Genomic DNA, 21689 nt, shown 5'->3' with positions numbered 1-21689 from the left:
AGCTGGAAGAAGAGAGTCATTTCCTATGCAGTTTGGTTTGTTAATGTAGGGAATAGAGAGAAGGGAAGCCCAGGGGAGTGGAGATGAAGGGAGAAGAGGGAAGGGGAGAGGAGAGGGAGGTAGAAGGGAGGAAAGAGGAAAGGAGGGGAGGGCTAAGAGGGGAAGGAAGGGGAGGGCAGGGGAGGGAGAGGGAAGGTGAGGAGAGGTATGGGGAGAAAGGGGAGTGAGGGAGAGAAGAGTTAAGGGGATAGAAGAGGTGGAAGGGAAGGGAAGGGAAGGGAAGGGAAGGGAAGGGAAGGGAAGGGAAGGGAAGGGAAGGGAAGGGGAGCTAAAGAGAGAGGAGGGAAGGGGAAATGGGGTGAGGGGAGGAGAGAGGAGGCTAAGGGAGAAAAGGGAAGGGAAGGAGAGGGGCTGGTATAGAAGGGGAGGGGAAGGGATGGGGTAGGAGGGAAGGGAGAGAAGTGGATTGGAGAGAGGAGAGAGGTGGAGGGGAGGGGAGGAGTGGGAGGGGAGGGAAGGGAAGAGGAGGGAGAGAGGGGAGGATGTGGTGTGATGGGAAGGAAAGGAGTGGAGGGAGAGGAGAGAGGGGAGGTGGGAGAAGGGAATAGGATGGCAGGTGAGGGGCATGGAGGGAGAGGAGGGGAGAGGAGGGGAGGAGAAGGAAGGGAAGGGAAGTAAAGGAAGGGGAAGAGAGGGAGGGAGCAGGAGGGGAGGGAGCAGGAGGGGAGGGAAGGAAATTAAGGAGACTCCTCATTGGAAACATGTTTACATGGTAAGCAAGAGGACCTGACTTTTCACTACAGAACTTAGGTGAAATGCTAGGGGTTGACAAGCCTGGGGGCAAAAGCCTTGAACCCTAGCACATGAGACTGAGGTAAGCAGATCTCTGTGAGATGGAGGCCTGCCAAGTCTAGTAGCAAATATTAAGTTGCCCCATCATACAGAATGGACAGGCTGTTTCAAAAGACAAAAAACAAACAAACAAACAAAACAGCAAAACTGCCACGACATGCTTCTAATAACAATGCTGGGTAGAAAGTATTTGTTTTGGAAAAAAATTCTCAACAAATTCTCTGTAGCCTTCAAAAAAACTTGTGAAATATAACCTTTATATTATAATTTAGTCAGCATGTTTTTTTTTTCAAAGTGTGCACTCAGTTAACTGTTCTCCATGCTTTAGTTTCTCTAAAATGCTTGCTGTATAGAACTGGTTATCTGGTCTAAGTCCTGTGATGAGATTTGCTATCTCAGCCTCAGTCTCAATTTGGAAGCAGCAAAGCCAAACTGTTCCACCCAGAATTGAAATAATGAGCTGACATTTTATTTACTTTTCTTACAGATAAAGCCCTACACAAGAACCTATAGTTTTGTTTTGTTTTGTTTTGCTTTTTTTATCCAAAATGTTACAGTGACCTATTAAATTCCTGTTTTTAGCAAATCACTTCCAATTAAGTGGATAACAAGAGACAATACTGTCCTATAAATTATTATAGTGCAAAATCTGTCCCCAGTTCCCACATTCACACATACCCACATGTGCACACATGGTAAGAAGAAAACTGGGCTGGTGAGATGGCTCAGTGGCTAAGAGTACCCGACTACTCTTCCAAAGGTCTGGAGTTCAAATCCCAGCAACCACATGTTGGCTCACAACCATCTGTAATGAGATCTGATGCCCTCTTCTGGTGTGTCTGAAGACAGCTTGTGCTTACATACAATAAATAAATCTTTAAAAAAAAAAGAAGAAGAAAACTGCACTTGTGCACACGCACACGCTCGCTCACACACACACACTACAACACACATAATGAGAAAGGAAGTTTATTGTGAAGTAAGTTAAGAAACACAAACACAACTGAAGGAGCCAGAGGTTCTCTGCTGGGTTACTTGGTGATTCTGAGGGTAGGTCACATTTAGCCTGGGTTTTCCTTAGCACAGGCTAAGTCTGCAGTGTCTGATAATTGGATGTTTCCTGGGGAGCACGGAGCCTGCAGAAGCTTGATAGTTGCACAGCTCACAAACCCCAGCAGAGCTCTCCCCAATACCTCTGCTTCTGCATAGGCTCAGTATGTTTCTCCTGAGTGATGACAGCTGAAACCTTGTGCTTCTGTGGGTATGGACTCTGTTGACCTGAGAGGATTCATTCCCAACCATTTTGGCCACTCCCACTTGGTGAAAGGCTTTATTGCTTTATCTTTCAGAGATGTGGGTAATTTTGGGGGGTGGGTTGGGTTGGGGGTGGGGGATCACTTGCTAGGGAAAGTGCAAATGCCTTGGTCTTTGATTATCTGTTGAGCCCAAGGTATACTAACTAGAGAGAAACTTACTAGGGGTAGAAATTCCAGAGGGCAAAACCAAACCAAACCAAACACACCTTTGGAGACTGAGACACATGGTAACTTCTCCTAGACAGTAAGACAGACATCTGTGGACTCTGGTGGGTCATGACCTAGGCTAATGGACCCTCCACTGAGTGATCAGGTAACTCCTGAACTGGTCAGAGGAAGCCTCCATGGCCAGTGTACATTGCTTATTGGTTCAACTTGTGATGCTCTCAAAGTTGGCTCATCTCAAAGTACATTGATCCAGTCTGCATTATGAGGCTCAGAAAGGCTTACTGGACCACTCCCAATCTTGGGAGTTCTTTCTCACTTTCCCTTAATAAATTTTCATTCATTGCTTTGGTGACCATCATCTCTCCTGCATCCTTGCTATAGGAAATAAAGTTTAAACATTCATTGAAACATATCTTTAGCTGTCCCGCCCAGCAGGAGCCAGTTATTCATGGGTGCGAGGGGGACCACAAACCTGAAGAGAAATGAGAGAAAAGGAAGGAGACACAGAGACAAAGAAGGGTTCCTATCAAGGTCTCAGTTTATTAGGCTGAAATGCCAGGTTTTAAGCATACAGCGAGGGGAATAGGGAGGGGTTGAGGGGGATCAACTAAGAACAAAGAAGTGGGCATCTGGGGACATGAAGGCCTAATTCAAGGCGGGCACTCTGAGTCTTATCTCTGGAATGGAGAATCCTCCTTAACAGCCTTGGGTATCAGGCTGGGCTCAGCATGTAACTCATGTCCTTAGAAGTCTTGGGAGTCAGGGAGAGATAATGAAGAGGGGACTATAATTCGGCTTTTTACAGCCTCAGGTGCCAGGAAGAAAATAGGGAGGAGGGGGTGATGATGGCTCCTTAGCACAAGGCCATTTGGCTTGTTAGGGTGGGAAACTGTGAAAGGCCTACTTTCTTATGGTATGGTCTCCAACATCTCCCCCCCTTTGAATTAAATTTAATAAGGCCACACTTAACTGAGGTGATTAAATGATCTTCTCATCCTTGGATGAGTGGGCATTAACCATGGCTGGGGGAGCATTGACCCGATTCCTCCTGTGGGTGCTGTCACGACCCACACTTATGGCTCTTGGTATCTTTTGGGGAGGGGAGGCAGAGCCTTAGAAAGATTCTTTGCTTGTAACTGGAACTAGATACCAACCTCCGTGTAAACCAGGTGTGTCTCTCAGGGAACTCAGAAACGGTCTAGTTGGACCTTCCCCTGCAGTGCTTAGCCTTGCACCCACGCTGGTGCCCATACTGGATTCATATTATCACAAACCAGTATGCACAGTTCTGAGTCCTGTGCAGCTCCCAAAGGAGAATTGTCAACCTCAGATTTAGCAAGGCCTCTACAAGAATTATGCCAATCGTAACACCACAGTTTGTGGCTCTTAGGCTATATTAGGAGCTAGAGGTCACCCTCCTCATCTCTATTGTCTCCACGGCTTGAGGAACCAAGGGGACTCTGCATTTGTAGCAAGGGTGGAAACCTGGAAACCAGCAGCTGCTCTTTCTGCATCGTCTGAGTCTCGGATATCCAGTTGATGGTAGTGAACTGCAACCGGCTTGCTTAAAGCGGCTTCAATCTGTAACTTAACAAAACTGGTTAATCTATTAAAGGCCCAAGGGCCAAAAGACAAAAGCAGTAAAATACCCATGAAAGGTCCCAAAAGACTAGGAAGTAGGGTAGTGAGCCGAGGAGAAGTAGAAAACCAATTTTGATACCAATATTCCTGTTTCTCTCTGTTACCTTTTCTCTCTTCTAAACTAGTTCTAACTTTGTCTATGCTATCAATAAAAACAACATTCTTCTTTGAGGGCTGCACATAGCCCTCCCTCTTTTAGGAACACTAAATCAAGGCCTTGCCTGTTCTGTAATACTACCTCAGACAGAGAGACCAGGGAGTCTTTTACATTTTTGAAGCCCCTTTGTAGCTCTTGTATATCTCTGTCCACAGCAAGGTGAAGCTGAGTGTATTGCTATTGGGAGGTGACCAAAGAGGCAATGCCACTTCCTGCACCTGCGGCTCCTAAGCCCAGGATTACTGCCAAGGTCACTGCAGAAATAGGCTCTCTCTTATCACGGGGTAGGTCTGTGCCTCTCTCCCAGAATTGGAGGAGGTCCTCTGCATGGTGCACTGTCAGTTTTGGGAGAAGCTGAACCAGACACAATAATCTCTGTCATCTAAAAAGGTCTGGGTAACCACATAGGTTGTAAGTCCAGTAGAGCATGCTAAATAAGTACCATTAGGTGCCCCAAGGTATCGAGAGGTGGCATTTACCATAAAAGTCTGATTGCAAACCTCTAATAAGGCCTGAGGGGGAAGCATGGAAGGCCCCAAAAGGCATAAGCCTAGGCTGGACACCTGACTCAGAGTGAGCCCGTCATGGTTCTCAGGGTGCCATCCAAGTCTGCTGGAATCATTGATTGCAATAATTGATCCAAATGTTGCCACCCCTTCGTAAAAGGGAGGTTGAGGAGAAAAGCACACCCAACATTCTTCATATTGAGTAGCATTAGCTGCATGCATGGTAGCAATTGATGCATTTACCAAGGATAAAATCAATTCTGAGGAGGAGAGAGATCCAGCAGGTAAAGTAGGCTGGAATGTAGTAGTCCCAAGTGGACCCAGGGTAACAGCCTGTGGGGGACTTGGTCTTTTTGGTGATGAGGGATGCAGACTAAGGTTGGGTCCTATAGCGGCCCACCCTAAGGATGGGGTGTTCTTAAGTAACTGGATTTTGAAAGTCACTCCGAAATCTCTTTCTTCTCTATAGATGCGTAAACCCCACTCAGCCCCTCGTGTATTTTCCCAATTAAATTTTTTTTCCCTGAGTCAGTAAAGGAGATCTCTAAGGTGTTGCACCATCCTCAGGAAGTTTGGTTGGAACTATCACAGGCAGCATGATCGGGCCTGCTCTGGACCTTTATTAGGTCCCAGTTAGAGGTGGGTTTCCAGTAGGTGTCTCCTGTGGTCTCACAGCCCCAGGAAGCACAGAAATAATCAGGGGCGAAACCACATTTGTAATTAAGAGTGGGGCTCCTGTGACTGGGGCCAGGACAAATATACAGGCCCTAGCTTCTTAAAACACTGGCGAGTGCTCTCCTACGACTTAAGCTAGCACATCCAGGGGCCGTAGAGGTAACTTGTCTTGGATTGTCAACAGCTTGTTCTTGGGTCATGAATACTGAGTGGGTTCCCCAGTCACTGTGACCTCCTGGGACTAATTTACAAAGATCGACCCTCAGGATGGGCCATGGGATAGAACCTTCAATTAGGTGGCATTAACTATGTCACCGGCCTCGTTAATGATTAGCCAGGTTAATTATAGAGTCGATAAGGACTTTTCTTAGCTTGGCCTACCACTGGCGATTTGCTTCTCATCAGGCAAAGACACAGCCAAATCTCGATGATCAGGAGTGGCTTCTTTCGAGGCGCTTTCAGTTTTCTGCAAAGAAGCACATTTAGAAAGTTCCTCAGGGTTTTTCTTCCCTGGACAGTTATATGGTTTTATTAGGCGCTCAGGGAGCCATCTAGCATTTTGTGCTCTTGAATCATAGATGCAAGCATGTCCTTTGCCCCATATAAGGACTGGGTCTGGACCCTGCCATTTATTGGACAAAGGGTCTCTCCAATAGCTTGTGCATAGTTATTTGCAGTAGAAGGATGCCAGAGGCGATCTGCAGCAGACTTGCCTGCATTGTCGTATGTAAGAAAATTTAAGACAAATAATGCATGATTTAAAAGTGTCTTGGAGTTACCAGACTGAGGATATAGAATTTCCCGCCCTCCCCAGACTGTAATTTGAAAAGCATGTTTTTAAGGGTTTGATGAGTTCTTTCTAAAATACCTTGGCCTTGGGGATTATAGGGAATGCCAGTAATATGTTTAATGCCCATTTGAGCACAAAACTGTTTAAAGCTGGCACTAGCATATCCTGGGCCATTGTCTGTCTTGAGGATCTTAGACTGTGGCACAGCCACCAAGCAGGAGAGAACATAGCTGATAACATGTTTGGTGGCCTCTCCCGTTTGTAAAGATGCACAGGTAAAACCACTAAAGGTATCAACAGAGACATGAATATATTTTAACTTTCCAAAGGGGGTGTAGTGGGTAACATCCATTTGCCACAGTTCACCAGGAATTAGTCCTCGGGGGTTAACTCCCACATGTGGCTCAGGTAAAAGGGTCAGGCAGCCCTTACACTGCTGGACAATTTGTCGAGCTTGTTCACAGGTGATGGAAAATTTAAGCCTCAGGGTATGGACATTGAGATGATGTAAATCATGGGCCTGTTGAGCAGCAGCAAGAGGGGTAATAGACAAAGCAGAAGCTATTACCTGGGTGGCCTGATCAACTATATCATTGCCTTCAGACAAAGGTCCAGGCAGGTCAGAATGAGCACGAATATGGCCAATAAAAAAAGGGAAGATTTCTAGCAAGAATAAGGTTCTGAAGTTTAGCAAACATTGGAGATGCGTTGGTAGAAGGGTGAATATAAGGAACGGTTTCTAAAAGGGGGAAAGAGGCAGCCACATATTTCTGACAAAGGGTAGGACTGTTGGCCATGCCTTGAGGAAGGACCCTCCATTGGAAGCAAGGAGAAGGCCCTATACAATTAGCCACTGGGAGGGTAAATGCAAAGTGTTTACAATCTTCAGGATGAAGAGGAATGGAAAAGAAACAATCTTTTAAATCAATCACTAATTTTGCATATTCCCTGGGAATAGCCACTGGAGAGGGGATCCCAGGTTGTAGGGCCCCCATAGGGACCATGGTCTTATTAACTGCTCTAAGATCTTGTAACAACCTCCATTTACCATTTCGTTTTCTTATAACAAAGATAGGGGTGTTCCAAGGCGAAGTGGAAGATCCAATGTGTCCAGCTGCCAACTGTTCCTGCACTAACTCTATGGCTGCTGACAATTTTTCTGCAGGGAGGGACCACTGGTCAAGCCAGACAGGGGTATCATCTTTCCATGTAATCTTATCTGTCTGGCGTGCAGGGAGAGCAATGGTCCTTATGAAAAATGGGAGTTGTAACCTAAGCCTGCACGATCCATCTTGGGGGCGGCCTCTATTGGTGTAGGCCTCCCTTGGCTGTTTTTACCCAGTCCCTGTCCAGGGAGATAACCCTGGGTGAGCATTTGTTGAGTAATGACTTCATTGGGACTGCACATAATGAGTCTCATTTGAGAGAGAATGTCTCTCCCCCATAAATTAACAGGCAGACCAGGGACAACATAAGGCTGAATAGAGCCAGAGTTTTCCTCACCATCTTCCCAAGTCAATAACTGTGAACTCTGGAGAGTATTTTTTGATTGTCCAATTTCCTGTAAATGAGTTAAAGAGGCCTTTAACAGCCAGGCAGCGGGCCAGGCACTTTGTGAGATTACAGTGGAATCAGCACCTGAGTCTAAGAGGCCCTCAAAGCTCTTGCTGTTTATCTTAAGGCAGAGTGTAGGGCGGTCTTTGGTAATTGCTTGGAACCAGTAAAGGTCTGATGACCCTGGCTGCGAGGAGCCACGACGTGTGCCCATTGCTGGATAGGAAGTGTCTAAAGGATAGGAAGTGTCTAAAGGTAGAGGCAGGGCTTGTGCTAGACGTTGCCCTTTGAATATAGATATTGGACTTTGAGAGGCACTAACTAAAATTTTAATTTCTCCAGTGTAGTCATTATCTACTAATGAGGGATGGACAGTAAGTCCTTTTAAAGTAGCGGAAGCACGCCCTAATATTAGAAAATAAGTATTGGGTGGAGGAGGCCCATAGACCCCCTGAGAAGGATGTGAACGCCATCCTCTCACGGGGGGCGTGGGGGGGGGGTGTTAAAACTGAGTCCAAAAACAAGTCCAATCCTGCGCTACCTGTAGTGGCTCGGGAGAGACCAGTGGCTGTTTTGTCTGCCGGCTGTTCCCTGTGGCTGGAAGAAATGGGGTGGTTTTGGGGAATCTGGGATGTCCCCCATACCTGTTTCCCTAAAAGGGAGGCAGGAGATTCCCAGAAGCATCTGTTGGGGATCGGCAGGTGCTTGCCCAATGTTTGCCTTTTTTGCAGCGTGGACAAAGAAAATTGGGCCGTGTAGGCCGAGAAGAATAGTCAGTAGGTGGTGCTGGAGCACCGTTAAGGGAAAGCGCAGTGGGACACTGTCGTGCGAAGTGTCCAGGCTGACCACATTTAAAACAGCTTTTCTGCCGGCTGGCTTGCTGAAGAGCCGCGCCTAATGCCATAACAGGCTGAAGAGCTGCACCCATTGCAAGACTGACTGTCTGGGACATTTTGTGAGTGAACATATCTACATCACGGCAAAGATGAATCATCTCATTAAGATCCTTGTTTCTAATCTTACCGCGCAAGACAGCTTTGCATGCCGAATTAGCATTTTCATAAGCCAATTGTTTAACAAGTTTATTGTCTGCATGACCCAGGGTCCTCTCTGCAGTCTCAAGCAAACGACTCACAAAATCACTATAGTCTTCCTGGGCTCCTTGAATGACTTTGGTTAGAGGCGTAATAACTGAACCTTTCATAGGAATACCGCGCCAAGCTCCCAGGGCTGCATTAGCAGTCTGAGCCAAAAGACCCACAGAGAAGTGTTTTTGCCTGGCTTCTGTCGCGTATTTACCTTGACCAGAAAGCTTTTCAAAGGTCCAGCCAGCAGATGGCGCCCGAGGATTTTTCTGATTAGCCACTGCAATTGTCTGGCACCGATCGAGGAAATCGGCTTTCCATGAGAGAAATTGCCCGCGTGTTAACACAGTTTGGATTACTTTGATCCACTCACTAGGGAGCATATGTTCGCCTCCCGGAAGAGCTTCTAGGAGCGAAAGCGTGTAGGGGGCAGATGGGCCATAAGTTCTAACCGCAGAGTTAAGCTCTTTTAAGAGCTTAAAACGTAGTCTGCGGAATTCTGTTTGTTGGACAGGAGCAGAAATTTGTTCCTCTGGCTCACGTTCTACTTCGTTTTCACACTCATAATCTTCTCCGCCCTCGCTGTTAGTGTCCGAGGAGAGGTCGGCCTGGGGCCTTTCTAAAGGCCCAATTTCTGCAGAAGCAGATTCGGCACGGGTGGCTGGGGGCTGTGTCTCCGCCGTAGAAGTGGGCGGGTCGTAGCTAGCAGCTCTCGTGGAGCGAGTAATTACGGGGGAAGCCAATGTTTTAGTTTTTACCGCTCGCGGAGCTTTCTTTTTTACGCCGCCCGAGGCTGAGGCTGGGGGAGGGGCAAGGATAGTCTCTTTTAAAGAATTTTGGAGTGAAGCGAGCTCTGTGGAAAGGCGGGCGTACTGTTGCTGGAGCTCTAAAACTTCTTGTAATCCTGCTACCTGAGACGCGAGCTTGTCTTTAGCATCAATGAGAGTAGGGACCGGCAGCGCCTGGGGCCACGGCTCGGGAGCGCAGATTGGTGGCAGGTAGGACGAGGCATTGCAGGGAGGAGCTGAAGCGCCCGGCAATCGCTCGGGCTTACGGGGACGGACTATCTCTTCCTCTAAAGTGTCTGTGTCCCCAGAAATTAAAGGGCTTTCAGCCAAAGATTTTTTAAATTCTAGATTGATCAGTGGCGGGTCAGCAGGCAATGCGCTTACCGGGATATGGGGGTAGAGAGCAGTCTGCAGGACTTCGGGCCTGTCTGCAGCTATTGGAGGCTTTTTAGTAGGGAGGGAGCTCTCTGAAGCTTCCAGAGACAGGGGACAGAGGCAATATTCTGCCACTGACAAAGGCTGCTGTTTCTCTGGATCATCAACTGCACTTTGTATTAAATCACGGATTAGACTCCAATAAGTAAATATATTTGCAGGAATAGCATCGGGGTCCTGCTTTGCCAAAATTTCACTTAATTCTCTTCCTACTCTTATCCATTTCTTACAATGTATCTCTGCGCCATCTATAATAAACCATGGACCTGCCTGGTCTATGAAAATAAAAAAGTTTATCAAATCTTTCTTTTTAACTCTAACTCCTCTTTCCCTGAGAGCCACCTTTAAGCCTTTTATAAAGGCTGCCTCTTTAGAAAGCTTAGTTCCCATTTCTCAGTGGAGATGAATCACTTACCAAGGATTTCTCTCTCCGGTGAGCTGCTGAAGCAGTCCTTCACTTCTTTTTTCTTGGGGTCCCTACGAACTTCTCTGGGGGAGTCAAACTCCGTAATCTCCACCTAAGGCAAAACGCTCCGAACCTCAGTTAGGCGCCACTTGTCCCACCCAGCAGGACCCAGTTCTTCCTGGGTGCAAGGGGGACCACAAACCTGAAGAGAAATGCGAGGAAAGGAAGGAGACGCAGAGACAAAGAAGGGTTCCTATCAAGGTCTCAGTTTATTAGGCTGAAATGCCAGGTTTTAAGGGGAATAGGGAGGGGTTGAGGGGGATCAACTAAGAACAAAGAAGTGGGCATCTGGGGACATGAAGGCCTAATTCAAACTGCAGGCGGCCAGGCACTCTTATCTCTGGAATGTAGAATCCTCCTTAACAGCCTTGGGTGTCAGGCTGGGCTCAGCTTGTAACTCATGTCCTTTGAAGTCTTGGGAGTCAGGAAGAGATAAGGAAGAGGGGACTATAATTCAGCTTTTTACAGCCTCAGGTGCCAGGAAGGAAACAGGGAGGAGGGGGTGAAGACCAGCTCCTTAGCACAAGGCCATTTGGCTTGTTAGGGTGGAAAACTTTGAAAGGCCTACTTTCTTATGGTATGGTCTCCAACATTTAGGGTGCCCATCTATGTCCTCATACAAATAAACAAAACAAAATAAAACAGGACCCCTGCTAGTCATCCTACACCCAAGTCTCTCACTAACATGCAACCAAATTAGGTGTTTATAGTACACACTAAAAATCAAGCTTGCCCTGCAAGATTGAGTACATAATAAGGTCAAAAATAAGCAGGATAGGAAATAAAGAGATGAACCCACATACGAATGTGTTCACCAAAAGACAAAGCAGAGCAGCAGAAAGATGAGACCAGCTGCTGGGTAAGACTGTGCCCTCCTGATTACTCAGCTAAAAAGGAAGGGGAGGGAGTGATGTCCCCTGCAGGAGGATTGTTAAGATGTGCTCTGCATTCATTCAGGGTGCCACAGGGTGCTGAGGACCAGATTTGCAAAGTTGTAAATTACTCCATGTCACCTTTGCTGCTCTGAGCCCCAAGGACTCTCTTATGAAGGAAGGGTCCTTCTTCCTCATATGAACTTCCCAGCTAAGCTCACCAATGGCCAAGAAAGGCTGATGCTCTCAAAAAACTCAATTTATTTCTCTGCTGTACCCTGTAGAGTCAAAATAGCTAATACTGGTTGACTGGGAAGATGAGAAACTTTGTCAGGCAAAGTAATACTGCCCCAGGGTGGATCCCTATACTTCGCTCCAACCCAGGTCACCTAGCTGTGAGCATATCTTGACTGTCTACTCAAATCCTCAGTGAAATACTTAGGATCTGGAGGTTGGGCCCTGGAGCTCTAAAAATCAAGGTTCAACCACCCTTCCTCCACAGCACAGTTACACAGACTAGTAATAACAAAACACAGAGAAGAGACACTTAGTAGAGGTGGCCACATTGAAAGGGGAACAGAGAGGGCCACTCTCTGGCATCCCTACTTGATATTCAGATTTAAATGGAGAGGAGGTGTCCATAGCTAAGCAGTCCTGGTCAAAGTATGGTCATGCCCATTACCAACCCATCATTCTCATGGCTCTCATAAGGTGGAATCTTCCCCAGGAATGAATCCCCTCCCATCCTTTACCTGCCCATGGGTCCATACAACTCACTGGAATACAGTAGAAGAACCTGGGAATTCAGAACCTCCCTCTAGATTTAGATCTGTGCTGTGACCTTGTAACTCTGGCTGACCTGTAACTCTCTATAAAGACCCAGCTAGCTTAGAACTCACAGAGATCTGTCTGCCTCTGGCTCCCAGATGCTGGGATGAAAGACATACATGTCCACACTCTAGTTTGTTGAAAAACACTACACTTACACAGGATGATATTTTCTAAGAAAGGAAAGTCATGTTGGGAAGAAAGGATGGGGCAATTCCCTCAAATCCCGCTTGTGAATACCAAGGTCTGGCATAGCCCAGGAGAAGAAGATGACCAAGTGACCTGTGAGTCACAGGTTTCAGGTCAGAGGAGGAAGCCACCAATGTTACAGCCTGATGAGAGTGAGTGCTGAGGTGGGCAAGTGGAGCCTGAAACCCAGGAGGCAGGCACACAAACAGCAGGAAGTGCTAGTGATGGGATGGGATGGGAACAAGGTTTGCCCATGTCTCTTTACAGCTCAAAGGAAGGGGGCTGGGCATCTTCTGATGGACACTTGTTAATGTTTACAAGTTAATGGGAACATCTGTGGGAAGGAAGATGAGGTAGTCTGCTTGAGAAAGGAAAAGGGAAACAAGTAATATATAGGACCAGACAACACCATGCACAAGAGAATCCTAAGCTATGACACATCCAGGATCCAGGAAGTGAGCATGGGCATCCTCACACCTGACTTGGGCAGGATATAAAGACCCCAGGGTCAGAAGGCTCCACACCAGCACACCTTCCTCTCCACCTGCTCCTCTGATCTACTCCATCCTCAACCAAACACCAGAGCCATGACCTGCTGTGGCTGTTCAGGAGGCTGTGGCTCCAGCTGTGGGGGCTGTGGCTCCAGCTGTGGGGGCTGTGGCTCAGGCTGTGGAGGCTGTGGCTCCAGCTGCTGCAAACCTGTGTGCTGCTGTAAGCCTGTGTGCTGTTGTGTTCCTGTCTGTTCCTGCTCCAGCTGTGGAGGCTGTGGCTCCAGCTGTGGTGGATGTGGCAGCTGTGGCTCCAGCTGTGGAGGCTGTGGCTCCAGCTGTTGCAAGCCTGTGTGCTGCTGTGTGCCTGTCTGTTCCTGCTCCAGCTGTGGAGGCTGCAAGCCCTGCTGCTGCCAGTCCAGCTGCTGCAAACCCTGCTGCTCTTCAGGCTGTGGGTCTTCCTGCTGTCAGTCCAGCTGCTGCAAACCCTGCTGCTGTCAGTCCAGCTGCTGCAAGCCCTGTTGCTCCTCAGGCTGTGGGTCTTCCTGCTGTCAGTCTAGCTGCTGTAAGCCCTGCTGCTGTCAGTCCAGCTGCTGTAAGCCCTGCTGCTGTCAGTCTAGCTGCTGCAAGCCCTGCTGCTGTCAGTCCAGCTGCTGTAAGCCCTGCTGCTGTCAGTCCAGCTGCTGTAAGCCCTGCTGCTGTCAGTCCAGCTGCTGCAAGCCCTGCTGTTCATCGGGCTGCGGGTCTTCCTGCTGTCAGGACAGCTGCTGAAGCTGGCTGCAATGTCCACATTTGTTGCCAAGGCAAAATCTAAGATTCTCAACTTGACCCCACCCCTCTGAACTGCTTCCTCAGCTGTGGCCTCCAGTTGATCACCAGGTTCCTGATATCTTGCATGTTCCCTTAGCACTCCTGCTTCCTACAATTTCAACTCAGATTTGGCTTTTAGTGCCACAAAGAGGCCATCTGCTCATCTACTGTGAGCTAACAAATCCCCCTCTGCAGTCATGCTACCTCTAGTGCCCTTACCACAGCCCCCCCACTCGTGCAATAAGGTGAGCATTCAGACTTACTTGGACTGTTCAGCCAAGGAATAGCAATCCCTGCTTTATCTTAAGTTCAAAATCACAAACTAATAAACACATCCCATGAACCAATGCAAGCATGCCTCATTCATTCACCCCTCCCTGTCCCTTGCTCTCACTCATGGTTTCCTCTTTTTCCTGCAACTCTGTATGGGACTCCACCAGCCTGATGGTGGTGCTGGGCTGCTAATATCTCCTGCCTCACATCTGCTTCTCCCTGTCTTCTCCCTCTCTTGGGATGCCTATCTATTTGTGCCTTACTTGGTTCATCAGAGGGACACTGGACTGCCAGGACAATAGAGGCCCTGAAGCTGTGACAGCTCCAAGCTTTGTCAGACCCACCCCTCTGATGACTTCCTTTTCAAGGCTCTGATTTTCTTCTCTTGGTTGTGAGTGCCTGCATTTCTCAGAGCTTACACAAGTCCACTTCACCATTCCCTTTTCATGGTCAATTTCATGTAGCTTCCAGCAGGTGGCAGGTAGATGGAGCTGCCTGCTAGGGACACAAAACTGGCTTGTTAAGAGTAGAGAGGGCCTAGGCACCCAGCATGTCCTCTAAAACCCTCACAGGCCCCTGGGCCATCAGACATGACGACATTCCTTCATGACAATCCTGTGTCCTAAGCAAAAGAAAGCACAATATGTAAAGACCTGGTCCTGCTCCTCAGGACCGTGTAGGGATGGTGGTGAAACCATTGTCACTCTGAGGAATGGGAACACAGGATTCACTTAGGAAAGGGAGCCTGGAACTCAGATATAGGGTTGGGGAGAGCAAAGGTACTGTCCTATAATTAGGCACCTCAAGATGATAGTAAGAATATTTTTCTTTAATTAATTAAACTTAATCTTATTTAGTGATATTGATGTTTATACACACATACATTTATACATATATATTACATACATACATACATACATACATACATGATTCATGAGATGGTTTCTCCGTTCATCTTGGATTTGGGGACTCAACTCCAGTTTAGTTCAAGCACATTTACCCACTGAGCCATCTTGGCAGACTTTTTTCTTTAAAAGAAAAAACCATGAACCCTCCCTGTAGCTCAGCCTGGCCTGGATACAGCAGCTTTCTCCCCTGTCTCAGCCTCTCCAGTGCTGGGATTACAGGTGTACTCCAGCATGCCTGGATGAACACTGCCTCCCAAAGGTTTCTTTCTTGCTGAAGGAGAGCCAGGGCACTTTGGTCATGGCCTTTACAAGTCTGACCTAGGGACTGATTCTGCAGTTCTGGATCCTGGCTCAGCTCTAATGTCTGCTGGGCTCCATCCAGTCTGCTCAATGCATTGCACTAACATTCAGCATGAACTGAAACACTGTCAGAAGACTTGATCCCAGAGCTCAGTTCCTCTCCACATAGTGAGCATTTCTGTCTATAAGGCACATTCTAGGCCTGTTGGGTTATTATGCAGTAGTAGACATAGGGAAAGCCCAGCTGCCTAGAGACACTTAATGCAATTGTGTGTAAATATGTCTAGATTCCTGGCAGGGACTGAGAGCAGAGAAGCCACTCCTTGCTATTCCTCCAGCAGCCACACGGTGGCGGCGTGAGAGGTTCCTCCAGTGAAGGTTCTCCTGCTGCCTGTGCTATTTGACTCCTGTTTCTCTCTCTCTCTCTCTCTCTCTCTCTCTCTCTCTCTCTCTCTCTCTCTCTCTCTCTCTCTCTCTCTCTCTCCTAACTTGTTTGAGGAAGAGCAGCTATATCAAGATGCAGATGCCAAAATACCAAAGACAGCCTTGGCCAGCAGGAAGCACAAGCTAGGAGGATCCAAGGTCATCTGGTGTTAGCTGGAAGAAGAGAGTCATTTTCTAGCAGTTGGTTGTAAGGGGATCATGGCATGGGAGGGGCATGGAGGCAGAGGAGGGGAGAGGAGGGGAGGAGAGGGGAGGGAATGGAAGTAAAGGAAGGGGGAGAGAGGGGAAGGGAGCAGGGTTGACAGGGAGGGAAGGAAAACTAAGGAGACTCCTCACTGGAAACATGTTTGCCTGGTAAGCAAGAGAGACAGAACCTAAGTGAAATGCCAGGGGTGCCAGGCCTGCCAAGTCTATGCATCAAGTTCTAAAGTGCTCCATGATACAGAATGAACCGGCTATTTTAAAACACAACAAACAAACAAACAAACAAACTAAAAAACAAAACAGCCAGGACTGGTGGGGCATGCTTCTAATCCCAGTGCTGCGTGGGATGCTGGGTAGGAAGCAGTTCTTTTGGAAAAAAAATCTCTACAAATCTCTGTTGAGAGTTCAAAAACTTGTGAAATACAACCTTTACCTTATAATTTAGTCAGCATGGTCTCTTTTCAAAGTGTACCCTCAGTTAACTGTTCTCTATGTTTTAGTTTCTCTAAGATGCTTGCTGTATAGAACTGGTATCTGGTCTAAGTCCTGGGATGAGATTTGCTTTCTGAGCCTCCATCTCTGAAAGCAGCAGAACCAAAGTATTCCGCAAAAAAATTGAAATAAGGAGCTGGCATTTTATTTACTCTTCTTGCAGATAAAGCCCAATACAAGACCCATACATTTCTACTCCAAAATGAATGTTATAATGAACTATTAAATTCTTGTTTTTAGCAAATCACTTCCAATGAAATGGATCAAAAGAGACAATACTGTCCTGAAATTATTATATTTCAAAAACTGTCCCCAATTTCCATATCCCCACATACCCACATGTGTACATACACACACACACACACACACACACACACACACACACACACACACACAAACACACACACACACATACACACCAGACATGATGAGAAAGGAAGTTTATTGTGAAGTAAGTTAAGAAACACAAACACAACTGAAGGAGCCAGAGGTTCTCTGCTGGGTTACTTGGTGATTCTGAGGGTCACATTTAGCCTGGGTTTTCCTTAGCACAGGCTAAGTCTGCAGTGTCTGATAATTGGATGTTTCCTGGGGAGCACAGAGCCTGCAGAAGCTTGACATTTGCACAGCTCACAAACCCCAGCAGAGCTCTCCCCAATACCTCTGCTTCTGCATAGGCTCAGTGTGTTTCTCCTGAGTGATGACAGCTGAAACCTTGAGCTTCTGTGGGTATGGACTCTGTTGACCTAAGAGGATTCATTCCCAACCATTTTGGCCACTCCCACTTGGTGAAAGGCTTTGTCTTTCAGAGTTCTGGCTAATTTTGGGGTGGGGTTGGGGATGGGGGGTCACTTGCTAGGGAAAGTGCAAATGCCTTGGTCTTTGATTATCTGTTGAGCCCAAGGTACACTAACTAGAGAGAAATTTACTGGGAGTAGAAATTCCAGAGGGCAAAACCAAACCAAACACACCTTTGGAGACTGAGACACATTGTAACTTCTCCTAGACAGTAAGACATCTGTGAGCTCTGGTGGGTCATGACTTGGCTAATGGACCCTCCACTGAGTGATCAGGTAACTCCTGAACTGGTCAGAGGAAGCCTATATGGCAAGTGTGCATTGCTTATTGCTTCAGCCTGTGATGCTTACAAAAATGCCCCATCTCAAAGTACATTGATCCAGTCTTCATCATGAGCCTCAGAAAAGCTTACTGGGCCCCTACCAGTCATGTGAGTTCTTTCTCACTTTTTCTTAATAAATTTACATTCATTGCTTTGGCAACCATCAGTTCTCCTACATCCTTGCTATAAGAAATTAAATTTAACATTCATTCAAACATATCTTTAGCATGACCATTTATGTCCTCATACAGATAAACCAAAAACAAAACAAAACAAAACAAACAGGAGCCCTGCTAGTCATCCTACACTGAAGTCTCTCACTAACATGAAACCAAACTAGGAGTTTATAGTTGACACTAAAAACCAAGCTTGCTCTACAAGATCGAGTACCTGGTAAGCTCAACAATAAACAGGATAGGAAATGAAGAGATGAACCCATGCACAAATTTGTTCACAAAATACAAACCAGAGCAGCAGAAAGATGAGACCAGCTGCTGGGTAAGAGTGTGCCCTCCTGATTACTCAGCTAAAAAGGAAGGGGAGGGAGTGATGTCCCCTGCAGGAGGATTGTAAGATGTGCTCTGCATTCATTCAGGGTGCCACCTATTCTAGGGTGAGGGCCAGATTTGCAAAGTTGTAAATTACTCCATGTCACCTTTGCTGCTCTGAGCCCCCAGGGCTCTCTTATGAAGGAAGGGTCCTTCTTCCTCAGACAAGCTTCTCAGCTAAGCTCACCTAAGGCCAGGAAAAGCTGATGCTCTCAAAAAACTCCCATCAACTTCTTGGTTTTATCCTGTAGAGGTCAAAATAACTGATGCCTGCTGAGGGGGAAGATGAGAAATTCTGACAGGTAAAGTAATTCTGCCCTAGGGTGGGTCCCTATACCTCCCACCAACCCTGGTCACCTAGCTGTGAGCATATCCTGACTGTCTCCCCAAATCCTCAGTGAAATACTTAGGATCTGGAGGTTGGGCCCTGGTGCTCCAACAATCAAGGCCCAACCACGATTTCTCCACAGCACAGTTACACAGACTAGTAATAACAAAACACAGAGAAGAGACACTTAGTAGAGGTGGCCACATTGAAAGGGGAACAGAGAGGGCCACTCTGGGGTCCTGCCTTGATATTCAGATTTAAATGGAGAGGAGATGTCCATAGCTAAGCAGTCCTGGTCAAAGTATGGTCCTGCCCATTACCACCCCATCATTCTCATGGCTCTCATAAGGTGGAATCTTCCCCAGGAATGAATCCCCTCCCTTCCTTTACCTGCCCATGGATCCATACAACTCACTGGAATACAGTAGAAGAACCTGGGAATTCAGAACCTCCCTCTAGATTTAGATCTGTGCTGTGACCTTGTAACTCTGGCTGACCTGTAACTCTCTATAAAGACCCAGCTAGCTTAGAACTCACAGAGATCTGTCTGCCTCTGGCTCCCAGCTGCTGGGATGAAAGACATACATGTCCACACTAGGCTAAAGTTTGTTGTAAAACATTACACTTACACTGGATGATATTTTCTAAGGAAGGAAAGTCATGTTGGGAAGAAAGGATGGGGCAATTCCCTCAAATCCCGCTTGTGAATACCAAGGTCTGGCATAGCCCAGGAGAAGAAGATAACCAAGTGACCTGTGAGTCACAGGTTTCAGGTCAGAGGAGGAAGCCACCAATGTTACAGACTGATGAGAGTGAGTGCTGAGGTGGGCAAATGGAGCCTGAAACCCAGGAGGCAGGCACACAAACAGCAGGAAGTGCTAGTGATGGGATGGGATGGGAGCAAGGTTTGCCCATGTCTCTTTACAGCTCAAAGGAAGGGGGCTGGGCATCTTCTGATGGACACTTGTTAATGTTTACAAGTTAATGGGAACATCTGTGGGAAGGAAGATGAGGTAGTCTGCTTGAGAAAGGAATAGGGAAACAAGTAATATATAGGACCAGACAACACCATGCACAAGAGAATCCTAAGCTATGACACATCCAGGATCCAGGAAGTGAGCATGGGCAGCCTCACACCTGACTTGGGCAGGGATATAAAGACCCCAGGGTCAGAAGGCTCCACACCAGCACACCTTCCTCTCCACCTGCTCCTCTGATCTACTCCATCCTCAACCAAACACCAGAACCATGACCTGCTGTGGCTGTTCAGGAGGCTGTGGCTCCAGCTGTGGGGGCTGTGGCTCCAGCTGTTGCAAACCTGTGTGCTGCTGTAAGCCTGTGTGCTGTTGTGTTCCTGTCTGTTCCTGCTCCAGCTGTGGAGGCTGTGGCTCCAGCTGTGGTGGATGTGGCAGCTGTGGCTCCAGCTGTGGGGGCTGTGGCTCCAGCTGTTGCAAGCCTGTGTGCTGCTGTGTGCCTGTCTGTTCCTGCTCCAGCTGTGGAGGCTGCAAGCCCTGCTGCTGCCAGTCCAGCTGCTGCAAACCCTGCTGCTCTTCAGGCTGTGGGTCTTCCTGCTGTCAGTCCAGCTGCTGCAAGCCCTGCTGCTGCCAGTCCAGCTGCTGCAAACCCTGCTGCTCTTCAGGCTGTGGGTCTTCCTGCTGTCAATCTAGCTGCTGCAAGCCCTGCTGCTGCCAGTCCAGCTGTTGCAAGCCCTGCTGTTGTCAGTCCAGCTGCTGCAAGCCCTGCTGCTGTCAGTCCAGCTGCTGCAAGCCCTGCTGCTGTCAGTCCAGCTGCTGCAGGCCCTGCTGTTCATCAGCCTGCGGGTCTTCCTGCTGTCAGGACAGCTGCTGAAGCTAGCTGCAATGTCCCCATGTGTTTCCAAGGCTAAATATAAGATTCTTGACTTGACCCCGCCCCTCTCAACTGCTTCCTCAGCTGTGGCCTCCAGTTTATCTCCAGGTTCCTGATTATCCTGCTTGTTCCCTTAGCACTCCTGCTTCCCACAGCTTCAACTCAGATTTGGCTTTTAGTGGCACAAAGAGGCCATCTGCTCATCTACTGTGAGCTAACAAATTCCCCTCTGCAGTCATGCTACCTCTAGTGCCCTTACCATAGCCCACCCACCTCCTGCAATAAGGTGAATATTCAGACTTACTTGGACTTGTCAGCCAAGGAATAGCAATCCCTGCTTTATCTGAAGTTGAAAGTCACAAACTAATAAACACATCCTATGGACCAATGCAAGCATGCCTCATTCATTCACCCCTCCCTGTCCCTTGCTCTCACTCATGGTTTCCTCTTTTTCCTGCAACTCTGTATGGGACTCCACCAGCCTGATGGTGGTGCTGGGGCTGCTAATATCTCCTGCCTCACATCTCCTTCTCCCTGTCTTCTCCCTCTCTTGGAATGCCTCTCTATTTGTGCCTTACTTGGTTCATCAGGGGGACACTGGACTGCCCTGCAAATAGAGGCCCTGAAGCTTTGACAGCTCCAAGGTTTTTCAGACCCACCCCTCTGATGACTTCCTTTTCAAGGCTCTGATTTTCTTCTCTTGGTTGTGAGTGACCTGCAGTTCTCAGACCTTACACATGTCCACCTCACCAATTCCTTTTCATGGTCAATTTCATGTAGCTTCCAGCAGGTGGCAGGTAGATGGAGCTGCCTGCTAGGGACACAAAACTGGCTTGTCAAGAGTAGAGAGGGCCTAGGCACCCAGCATGTCCTCTAAAACCCTCACAGGCCCCTAGGCCATCAGACATGATGACATTCCTTCATGAGGATCCTGTGTCCTAAGCAAAAGAAAGCACAATATGTAAAGACCTGGTCCTGCTCCTGAGGACCTTGTAGGGATGGCGGTGAAACCATTGTCACTCTGAGGAATGGGAACACACGATTCACTTAGGAAAGGGAGCCTGGAACTCAGATATAGGGTTGGGGAGAGCAAAGGTACTGTCCTATAATTAGGCACCTCAAGATGATAGTAAGATTATTTTTCTTTAATTAATTAAACTTAATCTTATTTAGTGATATTGATGTTTATACACACATACATTTATACATTACATACATACATACATACATACATACATACATACATGATTCATGAGATGGTTTCTCCTTTCATCTTGGATTTGGGGGCTCAAACTCCAGTTCAGTTCAAGTACATTTATCCACTCAGCCATCTTGGCCGTCTTTTTCTTTAAAAGGAAAAAGCATGAACCCTCCCTGTAGCTCAGCCTGGCCTGGATACAGCAGCTTTCTCCCCTGTCTCAGCCTCTCCAGTGCTGGGATTACAGGTGTACTCCAGCATGCCTGGATGAACACTGCCTCCCAAAGGTTTCTTTCTTGCTGAAGCAGAGCCAGAGCACTGTGGTCATGGCCTTTACAAGTCTGACCTAGGAACTGATTCTGCAGTTCTGGATCCTGGCTCAGCTCTAATGTCTGCTGGGCTCCAT

General features: G+C 47.6%; 2 protein-coding genes and 2 long non-coding RNA genes across 4 annotated transcripts; 2 read left to right on the top strand and 2 right to left on the bottom strand.

The window, feature by feature from the left end:
• Positions 1-4094: 4094 nt before the first annotated feature.
• Positions 4095-10386, bottom strand: B130016D09Rik. The gene has a single exon (XR_003946899.1). It is a non-coding gene; the product is annotated as an RIKEN cDNA B130016D09 cDNA (long non-coding RNA).
• On the bottom strand, positions 4095-10635 carry Gm45889. The gene is made up of 2 exons (XR_870059.2): positions 10383-10635; positions 4095-5781 (listed from the first exon to the last, which is right to left on the bottom strand). It is a non-coding gene; the product is annotated as a predicted gene 45889 (long non-coding RNA).
• A 2274-nt stretch (positions 10636-12909) lies between these two features.
• On the top strand, positions 12910-13647 carry Gm10013 (predicted gene 10013). Its single transcript, XM_011242029.2, has 2 exons — positions 12910-13537; positions 13575-13647. The coding sequence occupies exons 1-2, from the start codon at positions 12910-12912 to the stop codon at positions 13622-13624; spliced, it is 678 nt and encodes a 225-aa protein (XP_011240331.1). The 3' UTR covers positions 13625-13647.
• Positions 13648-19485: 5838 nt separating this feature from the next.
• On the top strand, positions 19486-20085 carry Gm4559 (predicted gene 4559). The gene has a single exon (NM_001199309.1). It carries the CDS (start codon positions 19486-19488, stop codon positions 20083-20085), a length of 600 nt encoding a protein of 199 aa, NP_001186238.1.
• The last annotated feature ends 1604 nt before the right edge of the window (positions 20086-21689 follow it).

The sequence above is a fragment of the Mus musculus genome, chromosome 7 (assembly GCF_000001635.26).
Source record: "Mus musculus strain C57BL/6J chromosome 7, GRCm38.p6 C57BL/6J".
Lineage (NCBI taxonomy): Eukaryota > Metazoa > Chordata > Mammalia > Rodentia > Muridae > Mus > Mus musculus.
The sequence above is the reverse complement of the archived record's forward strand: the minus strand, read 5'-3'. Positions and strand labels throughout refer to the sequence as shown.